At 36.3% G+C, this 23,614-nt stretch overlaps 1 protein-coding gene across 1 annotated transcript in view; it reads right to left on the reverse strand.

Moving 5' to 3' along the window:
- The window catches only part of LOC124164184 (probable cationic amino acid transporter), a 446,047-nt gene that overhangs the window by 68,317 nt on the left and 354,116 nt on the right, over positions 1 to 23,614 (reverse strand). The window contains exon 3 of the mRNA XM_046541392.1: positions 14,638 to 14,791. Within this exon, the coding sequence (XP_046397348.1) occupies positions 14,638 to 14,791 (154 nt within the window). The remainder of the gene's footprint in view (positions 1 to 14,637; positions 14,792 to 23,614) is intronic.

Consider the following 23,614-nt stretch of genomic DNA (forward strand, 5'->3'; position numbering starts at 1 on the left):
CGTTGACCCATGGAATACTCTTTAAGTTAATGATTATGAGCGCAATGGAATTCAGAACAAAAATTTCAAATTAAAACTCTTTAATAAGAAAAATCCAAAGATTAATATCCGTGCGGAACATCTAATCTCTCAACACAATACATAATCTGGTTTAATCATCGACTCTCGTGAGTTTATTTCTCAAATTGGCTAAAATGGTGATCTAAGGAAAAACTTTAAGGATATATTGAATCACACTAGACGGTTACAAACTGTATTTTATGTTCGTGAGAGGCGTATTGTACCTAGAGGAGTTATTAATGTATTATGTACAGGAATAAGTAATATTTCCACAAACCAGCAATATTTCCATTTTCAAATCGTAAAGCTCTGCGTCGCCTCTTGGGCGAAAAAATTGTTAAGTACCTCTTTTGTCGCTTCTACCAATGATTTATTAAGAATCTTGATATTTTTATGATCACCATACAAATGTAGATAACATCATGATAAAATATATTTAACATTGAGGTAACGATACCTTAAAACTATCTCTTGGATGAAACATCGTAATTTGTAATAAAATATTTGGTTTTAGTAGTATGTACGATGCGACTATTAAAAAAAAAGCTAATAGTCTAGGAATGTCAGATCTGGAAACTAAGAACTGTAATAACTTTCAGGTGAGACGATTTCTTGGTAAATGAGACAGCAATATTAGTCTGGATCAAAACTATTTTTATTCCTGGAATAACTACAGAAAATTAATCGAAACCTAAAATCAATCCAATGAATTTCAGTTTAAAAAAATCCAGTTCCGAGAAAAGTGGCAGTCAATATCTTGGAAAACCGCTATCTGATTACGAGGAACACGGCGCTAATTTAGACTATCGATTTTTTTAAAAGAGAAGGTCAAGGTCCTTTCCATCGAGTTGCGACCCAGTGCGCTACCGAAGGTGGTGTACTTTTAAATGGCGCTGATACCATAAGCCGATTAGTGTCGACGTACAAATACTACTCCGAGGTAAATTGAATTTGTCGGCTGAGGTGGAATTAATTTTCTCTAGCAACGTCACTTTCCTTTCCTCGTTTGAATTTGAATTTGAAACCACAGTTCAGTACTTTCGTTACCACATTATATTTGACATAAAATATGATTTGCCTCATAAAACATACGAGAAAATGGATGATGGATTTAAACCATTTATAAAAATGAGGTGCACTTTTCCTCAGAAATAATTTTTTCCTTATAAAATAAACTTTATGCATTTCTATGGTAAATTGAGTCCCATTACTCGAATAATACTTATCTGATTCGATGCATAGACCTACAAAGAAAATTTAAATGACGATGGAGGACAAGAGACGTATTGCTCCATTAAAATGTTTGTGATCATTTTACCCCTCCTCTTTCGGCTTCAATAATTGCTCTCTCAATAGGAGCGGGGAGAGGAAGAGATAAACCATTAAAATAATGTAAAGATAAGCATATAGTATATGCTTACCGTTTCATTTTTTATAGTCCATAGTGTACGTTAAAAAGGTCTTAGAACTTTAAAATATATTTGGAAAAGCCGAACAGCTCGCAAAAGCTAACACATCATGTTTAAAAGCTTCAGAAGTTATCATAAAATCAATGGACATGAGTTTGAATTATCAATAATTATTTTAACCTAATAGCGGAATATTGATAAATAAGAGGCATATCCAGATTGTAAGCACCCCATTGTTCTAGTACAACAGAAAGGGTGATGTCGTCATTCCACTTATATGCACTAGCCTCCTTGGTTTGTTGGCCACACTTTTGGTTGCTTTCTGTAATATATTTTCTTAGGTGGCAATATTTTTGTTTACAAAACTTGTGTGACGAAACCCACCATTTAATTTGAACAATATATGCAGCCTTTAAATAATTACCTATGGAGTCAGACCGGGACAAAATATAGCTTCACAGAGAGGCAGGTGGGAACAAAGTCATTTTATGTCGCTTTGACTGGACATTATTTTTGACTTCATAGCGATAAGTGAAGTGCTGAGAAAACTTCAGATTTTTTTCATGAGAACCCAACGCAAAGGCACTAAAGTGCTCAAATCAATGGATAAAAATGATCATCATTCAGAGAGTGTGTTTCTCACCAGAGGTGAGTGACAGAGAAGTTTGTCACCGGAGGAAATCTGAAAGACGAACCATAGCCACAGCTGCACGAGGGTTTCCTTCTTTTCTATTCTCTACGACGCGAAACAAACAAGATCTGAAGAAAATGTTGAAGTTACAGATAAGGAAATATGTTTTTTTTCCTCTTTTCCTCGCAGCACAGTCTGTCGGGCTTCTTTTCTCCGCTTCTACTTCGAAAAGACGAACGTCGAAATGAGCGCTTGTGCCTCCGAAACGAATGGGAGCACTCCTTGGCAGCAAGAACCGCTTGCTGTAGATTTTATTTGGTTCTTTTTTCACTCTCTGCTTTCAGAAGGCATCGGAGCCGATGCATGGTGCAAAAACGTCGGGAAAAAGCTCAGGGAAAGAGCAAAAAAAAATAGATTCGAAGGATTGGGGATAGACAGATAGCACGTGTGACTGGTCGTGGGTGGATGTGTAGGTAAGGGGTCAAAACTTGGACCTGCACTCAATGGAACGAAATCAGATAAAACTGAAGCAGAGGATAATCCTTAGGTCACGACCTGAGAGGTAAAACTCTGCTTAGGAACCGATGGACAGCTTTAGACAGAGGAGAATTTTCGTCGGACTTTGGTAGCTCTCACATCAAAGTCAGCACCGGAAAAGGAAGGATAGCATGAATAAGTTAAAATTTGTGGGGCGATTCTATGTAAGGTCTACTCGTTGGGTAACAAAATAAATACAGAACTACGAATAACTAATGAAATAACCTAGTAAACACAGCTACAGTATTTCATCAGGAAAACATGCATTAATGAAAAAATATATACTGATAAGCAGGCGATGATTCTTGTTCCGGTGACTGACCTACTAATTTTAATTCGCAAAACATAAATACTTGTCCATAAGTAATTTAATTCGTTGAATTCCTAGCTTTCAAATTTTAAAGAAGCAATATTAAATACCACAGAAAAGTACGTACAGTAAAAAACTGCAAGTAATATATCCTAAGCATTTTATAATAACAGGCTGAAGGTATTCCACCTCGTTATGACCTAATATTTAAATATGATTAATAAGTTTTTTATAAGTGCTTAAGGTTAATATTTTCCTTTGCGATACATCTACAAGTTCCGTGAAGTTATTGATTGAATATCGTCTAAAACAAGCGCTAGAAATTTTGGTTTACGCCAAAACTTAGTTCTTTTTCAGTATTCTCACAAAAGTTAAATTGAACGAGCAAAATATAGCGCAATTCTATTAAACTAATAACTTTCGGCTCAACTTTGTGAAACGTTTCTATAAAGTAAAATAAAAGAATATCACTTTGTCACTTTCACTTATGTACCTAAAAAAAGACGCGATCCGGGTTTCATAACATAGTTTAAATCTGCAAATGAAGACTGATGAAGATGTGATTATATTATGAAAACCGGGTCGTGCCATTAAAAGAAAAATATACTAATAAGTCTAACGATGTTATTTTTTTCCGCAATATTGCTTTCCATAATTTTAATTTTACATAATTCACTAATCCTAATTGACATTACCATGTACCCAGGAACATATTTACATTACGCAGTTATTTAGTAACATCTTCAGATGAAGATAAATACCGATACTCAATATTTTCTCTGAGGATATACCTAAATACGTTATGAAACCGGGTTTGTGCCTTTTTTCATATACAAGAGAACCTAAAAAGTTTGATTGTTTTATTTTCTGCCGTAGAAGAATTTCACGCAGTTAACCCTTAACCAGTGACGTGCAATTCTTGTTACACTACCAGTGACGTGCGGTCTGGGAGACCGCAATAAATAAAAAATTCATAAAATATTGCTACGCCATTTTTATTGCTTTGTTTAATTTTTCTTTGAATGCTTAACTTTTCTAAAACTTATATTAAAATTTTTACACTCCCAATTTGTCATAAAAAATTGTGATTTGAAGCAGGATCAAAAAACTGATGCCAAAAACACTTGAGTTATAATTATTATATTTATGTATCAATATTTCGCCAGATTCAAAAAAGGCCTTAAATGTTAAAGTTGGAAGGCTAAGTAGTTAATTTATCCCGCTTATTCCTTTTCTTGATGCATTCTTAGTAAGTGACGTGCGGTCTCACAGACCGCTAATTGAATTCAATTGCAAATTTACAGAAATTAATAAAAGGAACGTTAAATTGAAAGAGTGGGATGTCCTTGTTATGCAAAAATACGAATCTAACGAGAATTATAGATATTTTGAAATCTTAATTTTGAAAATATTCATAATTTTAGAAACGCAGCGGTCTCTCAGACCGCACGTCACCGGTTAAGGGTTAAGCCAGAAATCGTCAATTGAATACAATTGCGCCCGATTTTGTTCCTTCAGCTGGACTGCTGTTAAAATGCCGAGCAAGAACTGCGTTTTGGCATCAACACCTATTCTTTAGTGAAAATTTTAAATGATAACTTCGATCATTAAACTATTGGATATGTTGCTAGAGAAAAATATTAGCCTTGAGCTTTTCGCGTCCTGGGATTAAAAAAAATATTCTAGTGAACCAGACGTAGTTTTATTATTTTTTCCGAAATTTTATTTATGACCATATATTTTCTGAAAATATCACTAAAAATGCCATGCCTCTTATTTCCACAACATAATTTCTTCGACCTTCTTTCATGTTCTAGGGGGAAGGAGACGGTATGGGGAAGTTTAGAAGGGGGATGGGTAAATGCCCTCTTGTATGCGAACGAGGCCACCACTCCCATTTCGACCTATCGCCTTCTTCTTTTTTCCTCCTATGCATTCGCCGCCGTCTAGGACAATTGATTTACGTTCCTCCAGAATGGGAAACGGCCGGAAACATTGATTTTTTTTCCTCCGTGGAGGAATCACGGTGCAGATTGATATGTGTACTGATAAGGAGACTGAAATTTTGGTGGAGCATTCTCCAATACTAAAGTTTTTACTAAGTTTAGCCAAGAAACGTGGTGGAGGGGGGAGGTGAGAGCTAATATCTTTTTCAAGAAAATAGCACAATGTGCTCACTCATTTTTAGTTCATCAATTCAATGATTGGTCTCTCTACGGTTTATTTTTCGAAATTTCACCATAAAATTCGCTTTTTTATACCAGCTATTTCAATAATGCTTGCCAATACGTAAGAATATAGATTAGAGCTCGAATGCATTGGAGTAGTTGTATAAAATTATCTCTTCATATCGTCGAAAATACTACTATCGCTTGCTTAAACACTTCAACATAAATTTAATCGAATTAATAAGAGGTTATAAATATTAGATATATTTTAAAATATAAACGTATTATTTGTAACCTAATATTTAAATATCTTCCTTGGGATGCGTACTCCTAGAAGAAATCTAACAATGCATGCAAGATAAGATCTTTTCCAAGCATGAACTGTTGTCTATCCTGCTGATCCGGATTAAAACACTTACTGGAAACATTTTGACATATTAAAATGCATATGATACATTTAAAGAATAATGCAATACGTAGCAAAGTTGAAGACTTAACCCGTCTTTGATGCTTGAAAATTAAATGAGGAGCATAAGAATTTTGAAAAAAATCCGAAACCTTCCTTAGCCTTCTCTAAAACCACGAAAATAAAAAGCATAACATACGACGTGCCAAATGTGCAATACACCGGAAGAAATATTGCATTGAATTAATGGGGGATTGGGAGTATTCCACTGGAAAATTTTAGCCGTCATATATGGATATCCACATTTTTCCATCAATGAACATGTGAACTGCATAAAGGAGAAACCTAGACGCCTAGCGTATTGCTACCCGGATCCTGGTCAAGGGGAATAATTTTTACTCTGTGGATTTTTCGCACAATTTGTGCATTGCGGGTGACTCCCGTAAAAAGTTATTACCGCGGCTAGTCCCGGGATACATAAAATTAAGCAAGAGTGAACACCTATATGTGTTCCAAGCCCGGACCTTGCGCTCCGGCAGTGGCGCTGTGCGCACGATTTGGACTGCTTGTGGCATCATATGCTCAGCAGTCCATAAAGGCCGTTTTACACGGGGCATGGAATTGCGCAGGTTAGAGCTGCTTTAATTTCTAAAATGGCGTGGAATTGCGCGAATGCATGAACGAAATTAGAGCAGGGCTATTTTGTCATCTCACGTCCACGCATTATCGCATTAGTTCTAGCAATAGGGTGGTTTCTTATTATTTTTTTATTGCCTAAATCGAAAGATTATTACTCCTGGAGTACGTATTTCACGCTTTTAGATTTTTAAATGACGATATCTATTTTTCGCGATTAAATGAAAAGTGAAAAATTTCAAGCGCGCGAAAACGCGACGCGTAGGTAGGAATGATGGGAAAAAGTCCGTGCGACGCATTTCTGGTTCCCCCTCCCGCCTTGTGAGGTGACCTTGATCGAGGCTCTGAGCGCTGATAGGACGCAGGATGCTAGCGGGTAGCTGAGTAACTTGCTGGCTGGTAGCGCTTGGCTTAAAAAAGGTTTATTAATACCTTATCAAACGAAGAAAACTTTCCGACCTTAGCCAGTTTTAATAGGTAATTATTAAGACATGTTTCCCTGAGCTCTGCGCCTCATGCATGCATTGGTAACCTCAGACGATGTATAACTCCTATCCTTTCGTGTAGAAACTAGGTCCCTGTGACGTCACGTGGAGTGGAATCGCATGAGCGCCAATCTGGCCTTTTTCAAATGAGAATAAAATTTGACCCTTGCCATTCGTCTAAACCGGTATTTCAAAAACCAAATAATTTGAGTATTATGAATACACTAATGGTGGGTAACGAATCGCAATCAATGCCTTTCGTTTTCTTTGATGAAGGAAACTACCCTATTCACCGCTCTACACGACGCAATTTTGACTGCTCCTTCGTACACACGTCAGATTGCGCAAGTACGTGCCCAGTGTAAAATGGCCTTAAAAACTAGTTCCGTTATCACCGTGGCTAGTCCCGGTATACTTAAAATTAGTATATACTTGTTATTTATCGTTTAAATATTTATGCAATGATACAGGAAGCTAAAATTCCATGTTTTTTTTTGTATTTCAAACACGAATTGTTTACGAAGGAGAAGTAAACGGAGAAAAGGTAAGTACGTTTTTCGGAGGAAAAATGCAAACCAAAGCGATCACTTTTTTCGTCGCGTTAAGAGGTTGGATGAGTTTAAGTGAGGAGGAGTGAGAAATAGTCTGGGGGGGGGGGGAGGAGGAGAAGGGTAAGGAGGTAGAATAGAAGAGTGCACTGTAGAATGGAGACGGGGCATGAATTATGAATGAAGTGAAAAACTCAGGCGGAAGTACGAGGAAGGCGAGTCTCCGGCGAGGATTCCGCCTGGGCGCTCGCAAATGTTTTAAAATTTACCCGGGAAAGTATACGTGGGTGCTCCTCTGTTGATCCCTTCCTCCATTCAGTCAGGGTGTGCGGCCGGACGAAACACTCGGGACTCGCTTGAGCGAACCACGCGGAAATTCAATGAATAAAGTATAACGTCCTCTAAAGCTCGGTTCATTACATGTAGAATAGTCATGCTTCGGTAGTTTTCGTGATCCTTGCTTCGTGGAAATTAAACAAAAGGCTAGAAAAACAAATGTTCATGGGAAGTATAAAATGCGGTATTAAAAAAAAACCATTCAACATTTTCCAGATCGATATCACGACAAAAAAATTATGACGCACAGACTTGGTTCTCTTTATTTGAAAAATCATCACATTTCCAGTATCCTTTGATGTTGTTAATATGTAAAAATAAATTAAAGTCAAGAAAACAAATATTTACGGATAAATATAATTATATAATTTCTAAAACGAAACTTCTCTCGTGTTTGCGCGCAGGTAAGGAAATCTAAGGCAACCAATTATTATTGCATGCATGTAAATTAGTAGAGATTGATTCATTTGATAATTGATTACCTTTTTAATATAATTTTTGCATATATAATAAACAATTTGCCAGAAAGAACAAAAGGATGTAAAATGCATGTTTAATGGTAATTAAACTTCTCTCGGAGAAAAGTGTCTCGGGTTTTCCACCGGTTGATGTCGTCCATGTCTCCCGACGTTTCGATCCGCGTCTTGCTGATCATCCTCAGGGGATCTTCCGAATCTTCGGAGTCGCGGATCGAAACGTCGGGAGATATGAACGACATCAACCGGTGGAAAACCCGTGAAACTTTTCTGCAACTGATACGCCGGGAAAACCTAAGATCATACAAAACTTCTCTTTGATTTGCGAGCAGGTAAGAAAATCTCAGGCAGCCAAATATAATCACAAAGATTAAATTAGTAGCAATCGATTAATTTAATAACTCTTACTTTTTATTACTATTAATTACTTTTTGTATATTAGTTTTATTTTGCATACTTAATAAATACGAAGCCTTAGATTGACCCGAAAGAAATTCAATAATTCTTTTGCCGGGAAATTTTAATTCATAAATGTTTACGGGTAGTGCAAAATATGATGCTTCCAACAACCATAAAACATTTTCCAAATCGGCAGCACGGCAGAGAAATAATAACGCGCAGGTTCTGTTCTTTACTCACAGAATCATCAAAATTCCAGCATGCTTCAATGCTGTAAATTTGAAAACAAAATTTAAAAAAATGACTAGAAAAAAGTTTACGGGTAGTGCAATATGCAAAATTTTAATTTGAAGAAATATTTTCCAGATATATCATGGATAACTCAGACACAAGGAAAAATTCTTTACTCACAAAACCGTCACAATTCCTTTGCCACGTTTAATTTTTGTAAAATTAAAGAAAAGACTCGGTTAAAATTTACATAACGGCAGTGAATTAAAAATATTTTGTACTAAAAACATTTTTTTATCGACAATTAATCCTTCATAGCTATACTCCTAATGAAAAAGTTAATAAATTTTTGAAGGAATCAATCACTATCAATGGACATCACTGTACCTTTAACAATTTCGGTGTTTTTTCTATGCTTTTAATTTCATTTATATGTCCGTTTATATTAGCATCAATGAGCGCCATGAGCAAAAATGTAATAAAAAATAAAGGATTACATGGCTTACCGTTTTTATATTTATAACTAAATGCTCAATTCAATCCAAATAATGTGATGAAACAGAAAAAAAATATCGGCAATTTACGATAATTAAGCTAATTTGGGGAAAAAATTATAATTAACTTCACAAAAAATTTTTAAAAACTCTAATGACAAAGGTTTTGATAAACTTTAATACGCTTAACTAAGTAACCAACTTGCAGTACGAGGCGCGGTAGAACGTAAAAGTAGTACCATGTCATGTATCATAGTGTTATATCAGTTCTGCAGCCTTATCCTGTGCATATTTTTTCTCATTTTATTCAACTTTATTTCAGAAATGAAGTTCCGAGATAAATAGACCATAGAATTTTAAACGAAGAGCCTTTAACATGATTTTGTACATCAACCACTTTTTAAAAAATCATCAACAGAGGAGAGGTCTGCTCATATTGGACGGAAGTTATTTGTACGTATCCATGACAAGGTTATCGGAATAAAAAGGAAATCCTAAATATAAACGCAACGGATATCAATAATAGTAGGTCAAGAGCAATGGAATTGAAGTGATGTGCTCCAAGGATATGAAATTGAGTTTAGTTAGGATGATGATGATGGAGAGAACATTATTAGTAATTAAATTGAAAGGGGGAAAAAGCCAATATTGGTAACCGTTATCACATGACCCTTTTATCGAGAATTTGAGTCATTAACGACTATTTTATTTATGTTACCGATTAAAGAATTCCCATAAAATTGAATTCATTAAGATCGGACAGAAAACCTCATTATAACGTGCAATGAACGACGAATTTAGGCGAAATATAGCATAAAACCCCATTAGGTATATGCTTTGAAGGTTCAAATGTCCCTTGAAAACCGACTTACTTCCTTCTTTGTGCTTCAGTGTCTGCATCTGTTGGTTACATATTTCATTAAAAATTTTACCCTTACCAAATGCTTTCGCTTTTATAGGAAGGTTGCATCTATAACATGTAAAAAAATGAAAATGTGGAAAATGTAAGGAGTAGCCACATTGTCAAATATCGATTTTAAGATTTTTTAATCCTAAATGGTTGCCTGTACAATATTGTAAACATTCAACTTTATGTATTTAAATACTGTAACATTAAATATTAACTATCTATTTTAACTCAAGACCTACAGAATAGTAGTTGTTCGTTTTTAACTTCATTAGTAGCCGAGGTATGCCGTAATTGCGAAGACACTTGAGAAATTCTAATGTTACACAATTGAAATATATTATTGACCGTTGCATGTATTACGAAAAAGTTTTAGTTTTTCAATTTGCGATAAAATGAAAAACTAAAAAAACTATTTCACCATGTTCTGTCGAAATCGGCTTCCGAAATGGTACACACCCGGTCGTATTTTGGCGGAATGAACCATTAAAAAATAATACCAAACTCTATCAATTTTTTCTCTTGTCACCTGGTACGGAGGAAGAAAAGACGTCATTGTCGACCTGCCACACGACTGTTAAAAAAAGTTTTTAAACCAACTTCTTTCACACACAACCCCTGCCATGCGCACTTGCGTCGACTGACACGAATGTATTGTGCGGGCGCAGGTAGAAACCCCCAGAGTGCGCTCTCCAGTCACCGCCAAGATTCTTTTCCATTGTCCGACCCACGCGTACCAACCTCCTAAAAATTTCCCCTACTTCTCAACTTCCCCTAACCTCCTTTTGAAATTTCCATAAGGGCGTTCCGTCTTACTCCATCGTTTTTCTCATCTCCTCGTACCACGTCCCTGGCACTCACTGAATATTCCTTTGTTCTCTCCCCCATTCTGAACCCATGCAAAGAAATTTGGGACGTGGCCCAGTCTCCGCACTTATTCAATACCGAAAGCAATGAGGCGGAGACCGTTTGTCGAAGAAGGATTGAAGGAGAAGAGGAGATTGCAGGAAAATAGCCGGCAGTAATTGGTATGAAAAAAAACGTATTTTTCCGATAAAAAAACAAAAGAACTCAGGTTTAGTTTAACCTGGGATATCATTAGCAGCCATCAGTATAAAATCACTTACAAACGATTTTATGGAGGTTAGTGTTGATATGGGTAATGCAAATAATAATCTCCTTACAATTCTGCGAATGGAAAATAGGAATACAGTATAACTTGGCTATCACGTCATTTAAGGAAACACACAATTATTAAAGCTATATCTGAGTGACGCAATAAAAGGGATATCTAAATCATTAATCGATAACACAGGAGAAATAAAAAGTTACGATTTTTCATGAAATGCATACTTATTGTTAGATGAGATTATTCGTGTAAATACAACTAATTCCATGAGTGATAGTTTGTGCTATAAAAATATTATGTAAAAAATCATGAAATCGAAGTGCTTTCATGTAACCAATATAGTATAATGTTTAAGTAAAGGTACAATACAGTATGCTAATAAAAATTCATATATATGCGGGGGTTAGGCCATATCCAAAAATAGACTTGTGCCTGACTGATGACTGCGTCTGCGCTGCACTATGTCGCGAACGTCGCCCATTTTAGACATTTTTAATAATTTGAAGAGCGAATTTAAAGAGTTAAAATCGTTGAGTGAAGTAAAAAGATAAATTAAGACATGGATATTGACTGGTTGATGATAATGGAATGTAAGAGTATTTTATATAATGATATGCTTATTTGCTATTAAGAATGTTTTTTTTAATTTTTAATTTGTTTGTTAATGAAATTGTTAATTTAGTAATTTTTACAAGACACAAATTGTAATGCTTAAGTTGGCACCTGCTGACAAGCCAATTTCGGCTTAGCGGGACCAGAATGTTTGTTTACATTTGAAAATTTAAACTGTTGTATAAACATTATTTCTTGTTTGTACATAGTTATAAAATGAATAAATAAATAAATTATTAAATGATACAAAAAAAAAATATCCGTGCTGATGTTACATAATAATAAACAAGAGGCCGTGATAACTATGTTGCACTGTAGACGATTTCAAGGTATTTTGTATCGTTATGTGCATTTCTGCAAGATAGAGATATATTTGGGACAACTCAATCCCCTCGAATATCCTAAAACTACACTCGAATATCTTCGATTATGTCTAATTACTCTTGATAATGACACAGAATGTCTAAACGGAGGTTTTGAGCTAAGATAAATTGTTTTAAAAAATCGACATTTTTTTCAATACATTAATTTTTTAAAGAAAATATCGCATGATTTAATGCAAATCTCACAATTTCCCCGGGGTTTTTACGTTATTTGATGCATGGAATAATAATCTTTCATGCCGTGGACCGCAAGTTAACTTGACATAGCAACATGGGTGGAAAAATTTCCTCTTCCACAAGAAACTTTCATAAATAAATAATTGACCGACCAAATTTGAACACTAAAATCTGTTAATTATCTCTCTCATAATGTAAGGCATAATAATAAACTCTAAAATACCTCAATTACCACCTAGAAAATCGGAATTGTTCAAATAATTATCAACAAATTGCCTTGAGGGTCGCTTTAAATTTCCTCACAGGCCGCTGGATATAGACTTCTGAATTTAAGAGACGGTCGATAATTGAGGCCATTTTAGTCGCCACAAATTCGTGGGCTTCGCTGTAAGGGAAGAATTGTCTGGGTAAAAAATAAGGCCGGGGAAGAATTCAATGAAGGAGAGACTTAAAGGATTTCTGAGGTTAACGTTCCATTGGCAGGACTGAGTAACATCCTACAAAGTTATTTTTTTCTTATTTTGCAACCACAGGTTTTTCTGAATACACTGCCTACCCTGTGGCATCATGATGCAAAGTAAGAAATCAAAACTAAAAAGAGTGAGATGAGACATTATTGAGAAAAATGGAGGATTTTTATATAAATTGCTTTAAAGATAGGAAGGAATGTTTGTGCGAGTGAAGCCACGACGTAATAAACGAGGGAAACCAAGAATACATGAAAAAAAGTAAATTGAGACTATTCAGACGTGATATAGCGGCAGTTCGATACATTTAAATGAAAGGTACCTTACCACTTTTCCACAATAATTTACTGACAAATCCAGGTAGAGTTTTCGATGCATTCCGAAGTGCAACAACCAAACATTTCAAAATAATGAAATACCGCTATACTACGCCTAAATCGGTTTATCTTATTGGGAATGCTATTATAGCATACCAGGCCAAACTCTACTTGGATTTCCGGTAAATTATTGCTGCAAAACTACTTTTCGTTTCAAGAATTAATAAGCTAAATAATACATTATTTTCATTCTGCAAATATATCTGCCTTAATAATTAGGACAAACATTTCTCCCAAAATAGTGCCTAAATGACTAAATACATGAGGGAAAAATTAAATATCCTATCCGTGAATATTTCCATGATCTTCTCGTCCAGTTTTGTGTGTTCCAGCCCACGGTGAACGCTTTCCTAATTCTTCACCACATGAGTCCTCTCCAGGTCCCTTCCCTGGCTCAGAGTGAAGAGTTGGATCCCTTTCTAAAGAAAGACTGGTGAATAGAGGTCAGCCATGATTGATGGGCTATTATAATAAGGGAGGGGAAGGTTCAAGGACGAAAAAGGTCTTTAGCCGAGTGGAAAGGCAGGGTTGCGTGCTATTCTTGAGGGATTATAATACCCTTATCACACCTTTCTTTCCTCGGATGTAGCAATTAAATCCTCCTACCGCGTGAAAATAAATTCTTCTTGCATCCTTCCACATTTGGAAAGTGCCACCGAGGGGCGTATTTGAGGGGGGGTGGCAGGGGTTATGCCCCTCCCCCAAAGTTTATAGAAAAAACTTTTAATTTTTTGTTAGTTTAAATGTTTTTGTATCCTTGTAAAGGAGTAAAAGGAGTGTACATGCAGATCCATAAAACATGAGAGAAGTTTTAGTTGTATTTAACAAAGAGCGTGTAAATATGTCCGTTCTCCCGGGGGTTATTCCATACTCCCCGGACCCAGGTCTTGATTACGATTTCCCCCAAATTTGATGCTGAATCCGCATCTGGTGTCACTGTCAGAAATACCGCATCGTTAGAGAGTGATTATTTACCTGCTACCAACCATTACAAGCCGGCCTCAGTGGCGATGGGGCAAAGTCCTCGCCTGCAAACCTGTAGGTCGTGGGTTCGAGTCCTGCCTGGGTATGCTGCCCCTATCCTGGGTAAGGATGTTAATGTGTCTTTGTTAGTTGTTGAAACCCCACGATTTAGAGGCCTCATTGTACTGTTTTCAGGGGTGATTGAAATAAATACTTTGAGAAATACAAGATTTTAGAAAAATTATCTGCATTTTACACGATAATTTTTCCGACAGTTTATAAAAGTTTTAAAAGAGGAGAAATACGTAGCTATGAAAAGGCTAGCGGATAGGAGAGCGGAATCGATAGCTGCGTCAAACCTATCGTAGGACTGTTGACATATGATGTGAAATTAGACGCCTGTTTATAAAAAAAACCAGTCAATTTTGAAGTAGCATTATCACCACCTATTTACCATTTTTGAGTTGGCGGAGGGAGAAAAGTACCGCGTACTCACCAGAGAAAATGGAAGCCACAGCAGCAATGATGAAGGAGAAGATAACACCGGGGCCAGCGACGTTCTTAGCCACCATCCCAGCGACGAGGTACATGCCTGTGCCGACGCAGCTTCCAACCCCGAGAGAAGTCAGGTCCAGGGTCGATAGGCACTTCTGCAAAAGGGAATGGAAAAAAGGCATTGTCATCCGGTGCATTGTACTATATGGGTCAAAGCGTACATTTTTCGGTCACATTCTGTCATCGAAATCCAGGAAAAAGAAATATTGCAAATGGCATAATATTCCTTGAAGTTCAGTGACTATCAAATGTCTTTACAAAACCTCTAGTTTTTATTTAACAACGCCAACCAATAGTGTCCACCATTTCTGAATTTTCTCTCACTCAGCGAAAATATTCAACGGGTTTCTAAATGACTTTATATATTAAACGATATCCTTAAAATTTTGCAATTACACTTTTCAAGCTTAAAATAAAGTTTTAAATTAGATTGACAAAATAAAATTCCAAAACTGCATTTTTATGGGCGCCCTTCTGGAGATGCACAAATATCTCCTTTAAAGAGGCGGAAAAAATAAAAAGACGACGTTCTCTTTACGCACCAATCTCTGAGCGGCGAAAATATGGGAACTCACTTGCAGATATAGGTGGAATGTTAGAACTCATGCATTCAATTATAATACAGCACGAAATGACTTATGTAGACACAAGAAATCACAGTTTTATAAGAAGCAATTGTCGTGTCTCTTTTCAACATCGTTCGTGAATTTCGCCACCAAACGCCTTAAAACATACTATGAAATAGGTCAAGATTGCAATGCTTCCCACGAGATTGGCATTATGAGAAATAATTCAGCGGAATACGAATACAAATATAAAATATTAGAGGAAACTAATATTTTATGCGTGTATTCAGAGGAATACTTCGCTATTAAGAACTACCAATAAAAACCTCTACTTCGCCTGGCTGGAATTTATTTTGGGAGATTCTATAGGCTGCCCCTGGTATTTAAACACAAGATCCTTGGATCAGCAGCCAACTGTTCTGCCTACTTGACTATCACGCTCTGATTATGGTACTATAACATTTTACCAAACTGATATACCTAGCAAATACCAAGAAGTAAAGTATGGTAAAACGTTATCATGGTCCACAGGGTAAAATCAGTATTTGCCACAATAATAATGCCGGTACATAGGAGGTGATCGTAATAAGGACTTAAATTTGAAATAAGTTAAATTTTATTATTTTCCAATCGCGGCAATACTCCGGAAAATAATTTATTTCCATGGAATTGTAGTTTAGAAGGGTCAATTAACAGGGCAAAGCGACATCAAAGAAACCTACTAAGCGAGTTCTTCTGAAGAAGAGGCTTTACCTATGACAGATTCATAAATGTGTGTACCTACTGAATACTGAGAAATGTAAACAGTACCAACAAGATTTAACTTTGAGGCCGAGTAGCAGGAAGTCGGCCCGGTACTCGCTTCACTAAATCCTATTCTACGAAAGCCTTTTACAGCTGAATATCATGACGACAAGGACACAGGCTAAATTATCTCTCTGAACGTCACTCACCATAAAATTGTGAGTTTTTGAAAAACGCGACTTCCCTTTTAGTTGCGCATTTCACTTAGATGGCTATGTGATATCCACTTCCAAGCTAGTAAAATCTCTTTGGCAACAAACCATCAAGGTACAAAAATTTATTATTCACCATTTGGATTCTTTAATTCCAAGGATTTAAAATAATCAATCTTAGGAAAATTATGTCACGAAAAGTGTTCGACACAAAACGCATGGAGGTATAAATGAATTTCAACGTGACTTAAAAAAAAGCAGTAGTCTTTTCCAGCTAGGTTTACTCATAGGAAAAGATGAAAAGATTTTGTAAGTAGCGACGAAATCAAGCAGGAAGAATATTTTTATGAAACAGTATAATGACTGTCATTGAAAAAGAAATAAGAAAACTTTTAAACCAGTTTGCCAAATCCACAATTCCGCAATGAAACCTACTTCATGAATTGACGTGAAAAAATTCCATTGGGAATTACTGATTGATAAAATGACGATATAAGCATTAATTTAAAAAACTAGATTAATAAACTAAATAAGCAGTACAATGGAATTGCTTTTTTCAGCAAGGTTTACTCCTGGAGAAGGATGAAAAGGTTCGTTGAACAGTGACGAAATTAACCACGAAGAATATTTAAAATAAGATAATGATTTGCCATTAAAAAAAGAAATGGAAAGTATTTTTTTACATTAATAGCCAGCAACAATATACCACATCCACAATTCTACGCTGAGAGCTATTTCATAAACTGAAGTGAAAACATTGGATTGATCATTAACGATTGATAAAATTACTATAAAGGCCAGTAAAATTAGGTATCAAGGCAAGTAAAAACAACTATGAATGCAGTATATATCAGCGAAGCGTGTGAGAAGACAGCACTTAATCCAAGTAAGACACTAAGTCCGTGTGACAAAAATGGATATTGATTTTAATGATCAAATAATACAGAGCGTCGCGTCGCCTAAGACCTGCCTAGCGGAACTGATGTTGGCGTAAGCCTCAGAAGCGGTACCATGTTCAAGATAGATACAGCGACGAATTATTAACAGATAGCTAGCTTCAGACAGGACTCATCTGAGAGGAAAATTATAATCGTAGCGAGGCAGTCAAGCGGAAGCAACCATTAAATCCGAATAACTTAAGCAGAAGATAAATGGAGGGGATAGTCTAGCTCTTCTGCGGACCCTATCTGGACCGTCACACAGCCATTAGAGTACCCACTCGTATCGATTCGGGTGAATGGCCTTTAAGAAAGAGATAAAAAAGACCTGTTTGCCTTGTGCGAATACTAAAATTGCTCCACTCTTCCCCTTGGTATCCGAAAGCACTTTTCAAATCGAAGGCTCTGAGGGAAGAGAGCAGAAGAACACGTGGAAGGGAAGGAAATAAAATTGAAGAGCAAAGGGAAGAAGGGAAGTGCTCTCCCGTTCGACTTGGCCGTGAGAGAGACAGAGGAAGGGTAAAAGGTTTGCAAGTGGATTTTGGTGGAAAAGGTAGAGGGAATAAAGTTCCGTGTTCGGAGAAATTAGCGTGTATTAGCGTATTAGGGTGGTGCTTGTATATACAGCGTGTACATACATGACAAAGTGGTGATGTTTCAGTAATTCATAGAAAGTAGGGATAGGGTGGCAGAGATTTTTCATATGCATAGGTGGATGCTGAAAAAAAAAAGAAAAAAAAAATGAAAAATAAAATGCACCATCTCTCTCCTCTGTTTCTTCACAATCTCCACTGTTTAACGATAACTACCAACAAGCTTCAAAAAGAAAAATCATTCAACCATACTAATTCGTGAAATAATAAAAAAGGCTAGCTGCCCAATGCTGCTTGCTCCGCAGTCAGGTCTGGCTCATTGGTCATAGTCAGTGTTGCAGGACTTCAACCAAATGGCATTAAAAACAGGTCTATAGAGCAGAGCAGTGCCGCCTATTTTTTGGATGGAAGTATTTTACTTACCTTCATGTTATAGCACCTTAATATGCACTGTATTGTGTCCTTTGATTTTTGTTTTTCCCAGTTTACATCCACGATTGCATTGCACGTGAACCAATTTTTGCAAGCAGCTAGACCTCATGAGAGGTGCAGAATGAGCTATTTTTTCTTCAGAAAAACGTTCTCTTTTTTAAGTCGATATTCAGACAAAAATTCGAAGCCGATGATAAATTTCTTACGAAAAACTTCTTATTTTACGTCAACCATTGTACCAAAAAACATCTATTTCGACGTATTGTCATCCCAAAGCCCCGGAAAATTACTTATATCGATCACTTTAATGGTGATTAAGGTATTACAGACGCTTTTGTTGAATTTTTCCCAAAACCAGGGGAAAATTTCTACGAAAGTGTGCTTGAATTTCGCTGTTTTCCTATTACGTCGGTATTGAGACCAAATAAGGTCCTTTTGAAATTTCCATCGGATTTCTGCAAATTTATCAAGATGGTTTTCAACGACAAATATTTCGGAACGAAGGTGTGCTCAGAAATGGACACTGAATGATCCAGAACGCAGCCACGCCTGACCAAAATAAGGGTCCCAAAGCGAGATTTATGCACTGATAGAACCCAAATAAGAAGTATAAATGCGACAGACGGACACCACTGCCAACTTAACATATATGGACAACCTTCCTGGTCGATATTAATTTTAAAAAGCCTCATGCTCATAGGATGACCAAAGAAAGAAGACAGCCTCACAACATTATAGAGAGAGAGTCGTATGAAAGGAAATGGAAATGATTCATAAATAGTCAAAGCAATGGCAGAGAGATATCGGATATTAGAAGACTGAGAAAACAGAGAGGCCTACTAGTATTAATGTACACTGTAGTATGACGAACTATCGGAAAACTCCGGCGACAATCAAGAAGTAATTGCTGCATTTTCATTTTATAAATCAGAGGCGATTAGAATTAGAGGGGATTAGAATACTTTATTATATACGTGCACTGTTTTAGACAAGGTTCGAAAATGGTCAAACCAGCATGGCGGAATTCTGACCACGCTCAGAACTCAAATACAGCGCTTCCAGATGTTTACAACCTCCTTGGATCTTCCTCCTCCCCCTACTGTTGTCGGATACGTAAGGCTCGACATTGTAAGTGCTCCTTCTGTTTGTCTCGATAATGACGCTATAGCCGTCGAAACTAGTTGATAGCAAATAAAAGTTTGTGGAACAGCACTGCTTTTTTACTTCACCATGAATATGCACGGTTTATTTAGATCCATACTTTATAACATTAGGAATAGTTGATATTTTTATCAACAATGTCAAAATAAGCACGTGGATGCAAAAGATGAAATAAAATACTACATCAAGCGACTCATTCTCGACGAAGGTAGGTACTGCGTAACGCAATCGTGAGTGTCTCGCCTTGAGAGAATCGCTCGCCATTGAACGCCCGCACGAAGTTGCGTGAGACTCGCGAATTTCATCGGAATGCGAGTCCTGGAGTCGCTGAGTGCCATCTCGTGTCGAGAGCGATGCGCGCACCTACTCGGGGAAATAGACTAATGCAACAAATGGGTTTTATCGACTGGCTTCTTCCTATGGGGATGACTCGAGTGCATTTCCTCATTGAACAAATCCCTTTTTCAAACATCACCCTCTTCCCTAAACCGGAGTATTATCGTCATGTCGTAGTATTCCGAAAAGCACGTAAGGGAGAGAGAAAAGAATCCGAGATGATTTAAATTTATGACATAATACTTTCAGTCGATCTAAGCGCGATGGAATGGATTTTTTCCATATTTAAAGAAGCACTTGTACGTTTCCACGATTATAAACTTTTAATCCCGTATTAGTTGACTCAGGCGTGACTTAATGGAATCTACTTAATAAAAAGTAAAGAAAAATTTGTGATTCCATATAAGTATTTAATGTATAAATTAGGCTTCGACGTGGCACCTAATCATCTGGTACAAATGCATAGAAATCATTATCATTCAACCTAGGTCGTACATTAAATATTAATGTGGAAGTAACATTTTTTAAATTGTTTTCATTTTATTCGACCGGCCTGGGATTCGATGTTACTACATTATCTTCAAGGAACAAAATGGTTTGCTATTTTGACCTTGCACCATTTTGTGCCTTGAAGATGATGTATTAAAATCGAAACCTAGTTCAGGAAAAAGTTTATAACCGTGAAAAATTGCAAGTGTTTATTTCAATTTATAATATTAACCCATTTCCGCCCAGAAAAGTTTCTGCTTGCAATGTGAATACATATACGTGGCAAATTGTACCTATGGTCGTCTTTAGTAATCAAGAGAAATGTTTTGGTCATACATTATCTTGTTCCTTCAGAATAACCCACAGCCACATAGCTAAGCAGTGGGGCAATTAGATCAGAATCTAAATTGTTCAATTTCTACAAGTAACTTTGATGGAAAGGATGAATCTTCAGGGGAAGCATATTTTTGGATGAAGGAAAGTTAAAATAAACTATAAAATGCCATTTCCTGTTTAATGTTTTTATACTAAAATGTAATTTACAGGTAGTAGGCGTCAATATTGAATTTCATTCACTTAAATTCAGTTTTATGGTTTATGGAATCAAATTCCGTGTCACACCTGTTTCTTTCTGCCATTGGGCTTATTTCTACCAGCTTCAAAATTGAACCATTAACTGGATTGTTAGAGAAATCTTCAACAACATATTTGTGGCATTAGTAAGGAGTGGTGGTATCCTTCAATAGTCTCTTATGCTCTGATTGGTAACATGTAGCCATATGACTACGATGCAGTGGCGTAGCCAGGAATTTTGCTGGGGGGGGGTCCAAAATCAGGGGGGAATATTTTTGGAAAACCGCGCACTAAGTGGGTTTTAAACTAATTTTAACACTTTTCATAATCGAAAAAACTTAATTTGTTAAAGAAACATTTTGTAAGTTTCTGATTTTTCAATATTTTTTTTTCTTTTATGAAGGAAAATTATTGTGTTTTTATATTTCGGGGGGGTCCGGACCCCCCGAATCCCCTCCCCCCCGGCTACGCCATTGCTACGATGCAACCCTACAACAGCAATGAAAAACACCAGGAAATTAGTTTTGGAGGAGACAAGATTGGAAAGAATCCGCAATAAGGAAGGGAATCGTAATTACATTAACATTTGATTTGATTTTAGAGGCATGGCTTTGTAAGAAGACCTTAATGAGTTTTAATGAGGAAAATGTTTACAGAAAAAACAGGAATAGGTAATTGAGAGCCTGAGGGAAAAGGAAACAAAAACATAAAGCATAAACAATATTTAAACTGAATATTCACGAATCCCTTTAGATTTAAAGCTAACGATACTTTGTTTTAGCCATATTAGAAAGTTCGTTCATAAAATAACTAAGGAAGCTTTCATTATTGCCAACAAAACTTGGAAAACTTCACAAAAAGAGTCCCGGAACTTGAGTTTGCGCAAATGTTTTGGCTCGAGATGTTGGTTAAACTTTCTTGATATTGATAAATATCCGGTTGGAAAACAGGATCCGGAAAATAATAACATCGATAAAAAAATAAGCTCATCATCACAAAAGTTTTAGACAGAGAATATAGCAAAAACTACGATGAAACTTAGAGGGTGTTGATAAAAGAAGGAAAAAGACCCAAACTGAAACTTCTAAAATGCTTTTTAATGAGATAATCATTAAGTGTTCCAAGGAAATGTGTTTCAAATAAAAGTAAAGGATCATGTTTTATAAAGGCCTTAGAAATTGAAACTACAATTCAGGTTCAAAGCAATAAATTGATGAGAGATCAGGATTGGGAGATCAGTAATTCAGTGGAAAAGTAAAATTTAAGGGAAATTAAATGGAAAATATTTTTTTTTCATTTGAATTCATCATCCGCTGGGTGCTAGTGAGGGATACAATCAGGGATGCCTAGTGAAACGGAACGAAAATGTTTTATTTATATCGGTTGGGAAACGACAATACGAGGCCTAGGTTTAGTTTCGTTCCTGCACGAAATTAAAATCACCAAGAAGTTTAGTTTCAATCCGGGACGAAACATTATTCCCGGGAATTAATCGAAACTCCGCTGGTCATAGTTATGTTTCGATCCCAGAGGTTGAGTGGAGGGGGATAATAGGGAATAGTTTCGACCCATTACGTTTGACATACGCACAGAGAGGTTACAGCATTGAGCTTAAAAATCAAATGGCCAATTTGCGTTCACCGTTCTCCTGTTTGTGATAAAAATATGAGTGCCCCATGCACCTAATGGTGGTAGGCTGAACCTCTACTTCATTCAACCATACTTCGTACTCGGTGCGTGGGTTGTAACTAAACTGTTCGAAGCTGAAGCACGTGGTCCATTCGGTGCGAAACATTATCTGCGTTTCGTTTCGTCCCAGAGTTTTAGTTCAGTTTCGACCCGAAGTAGCTTTGACTCCGATTTCGTTTTGACCCTGAGTTTAGCTCTCCAGGTTTAAATCCATTTCGTTTCTACATTTCGCTCTTGGGAAAGAAACTATTGAAATTTTACTGGTTTAGACTTTCGTTTTGTTTCGTTTGCCATCCCTGGATACAAGGTCCCATACGATAAAAATAATTACGGCATGATATTCTATGGAGTTTTGGGAATTCCTCGTTTCATCCAATGAGGATTAAAATAAACGCTCATAACCGAAAGCTTTAATAGCAATCAAGTCTGCGAAATGGAGCTAAGTGGAAAAAAGAAACGTATCGTCAAGGCATTCTTTTTTCTGTTTAAAGTTCTTGAGATACAGGCCACCACTGTTAATCCAAATCACGAAAATCAAATTTCTTCTTTTAATGGAAGATGCTCTCTCAGAAATTACTTAATAACCTATGTCACATTACTATGATTTCGAAAAATAAAACGTAATATTGTAACCACACTTAAAACTGAGCTATGATGTATTGATCAGTCAATTAGATTTTGCCCAAAATAAATGTGAAAAGTAATTTGAATATTTCCATTGAAGTCTTTTAAGAAAAAAGACAAATGTTTGCTGCTCTCAGTAAAAAATTGACAGTAAAGTATAACAAAACGCAATATGGAATTTTTAGTTCGGGTGTTCATTTTTAAACAGCTTTGGTACCAGATTGCAAAATTATTGAAGGAATGGATGCTATCTGTCGGATATGATACTTTTTTTTGGACTTAAAACGTTATGGCAACCAGTAAACGCTTATTTTGAGCTGCGTAGGAGGATGAATTTGAAATAACATTCAAAAAGGTTTAGTAAAATTCATTTAAGTTATTCTATTAATATTACATTAAAAATTACGTTTGCTGAGAGTAACTGGAGATGAAAAACTCTGAATGGTAGTCAAGAACATAAATGTAAGTTATAAAGGTTCATCCACAGAGAGAATAATGTCACCTTTCTGATATAACGTGGAAATTTGATTCCTCCTTCCATAGGTTGGAATCCAATTCCTT

This window comes from Ischnura elegans, chromosome 8, assembly GCF_921293095.1.
Source record: "Ischnura elegans chromosome 8, ioIscEleg1.1, whole genome shotgun sequence".
In the NCBI taxonomy this organism is placed as follows: domain Eukaryota; kingdom Metazoa; phylum Arthropoda; class Insecta; order Odonata; family Coenagrionidae; genus Ischnura; species Ischnura elegans.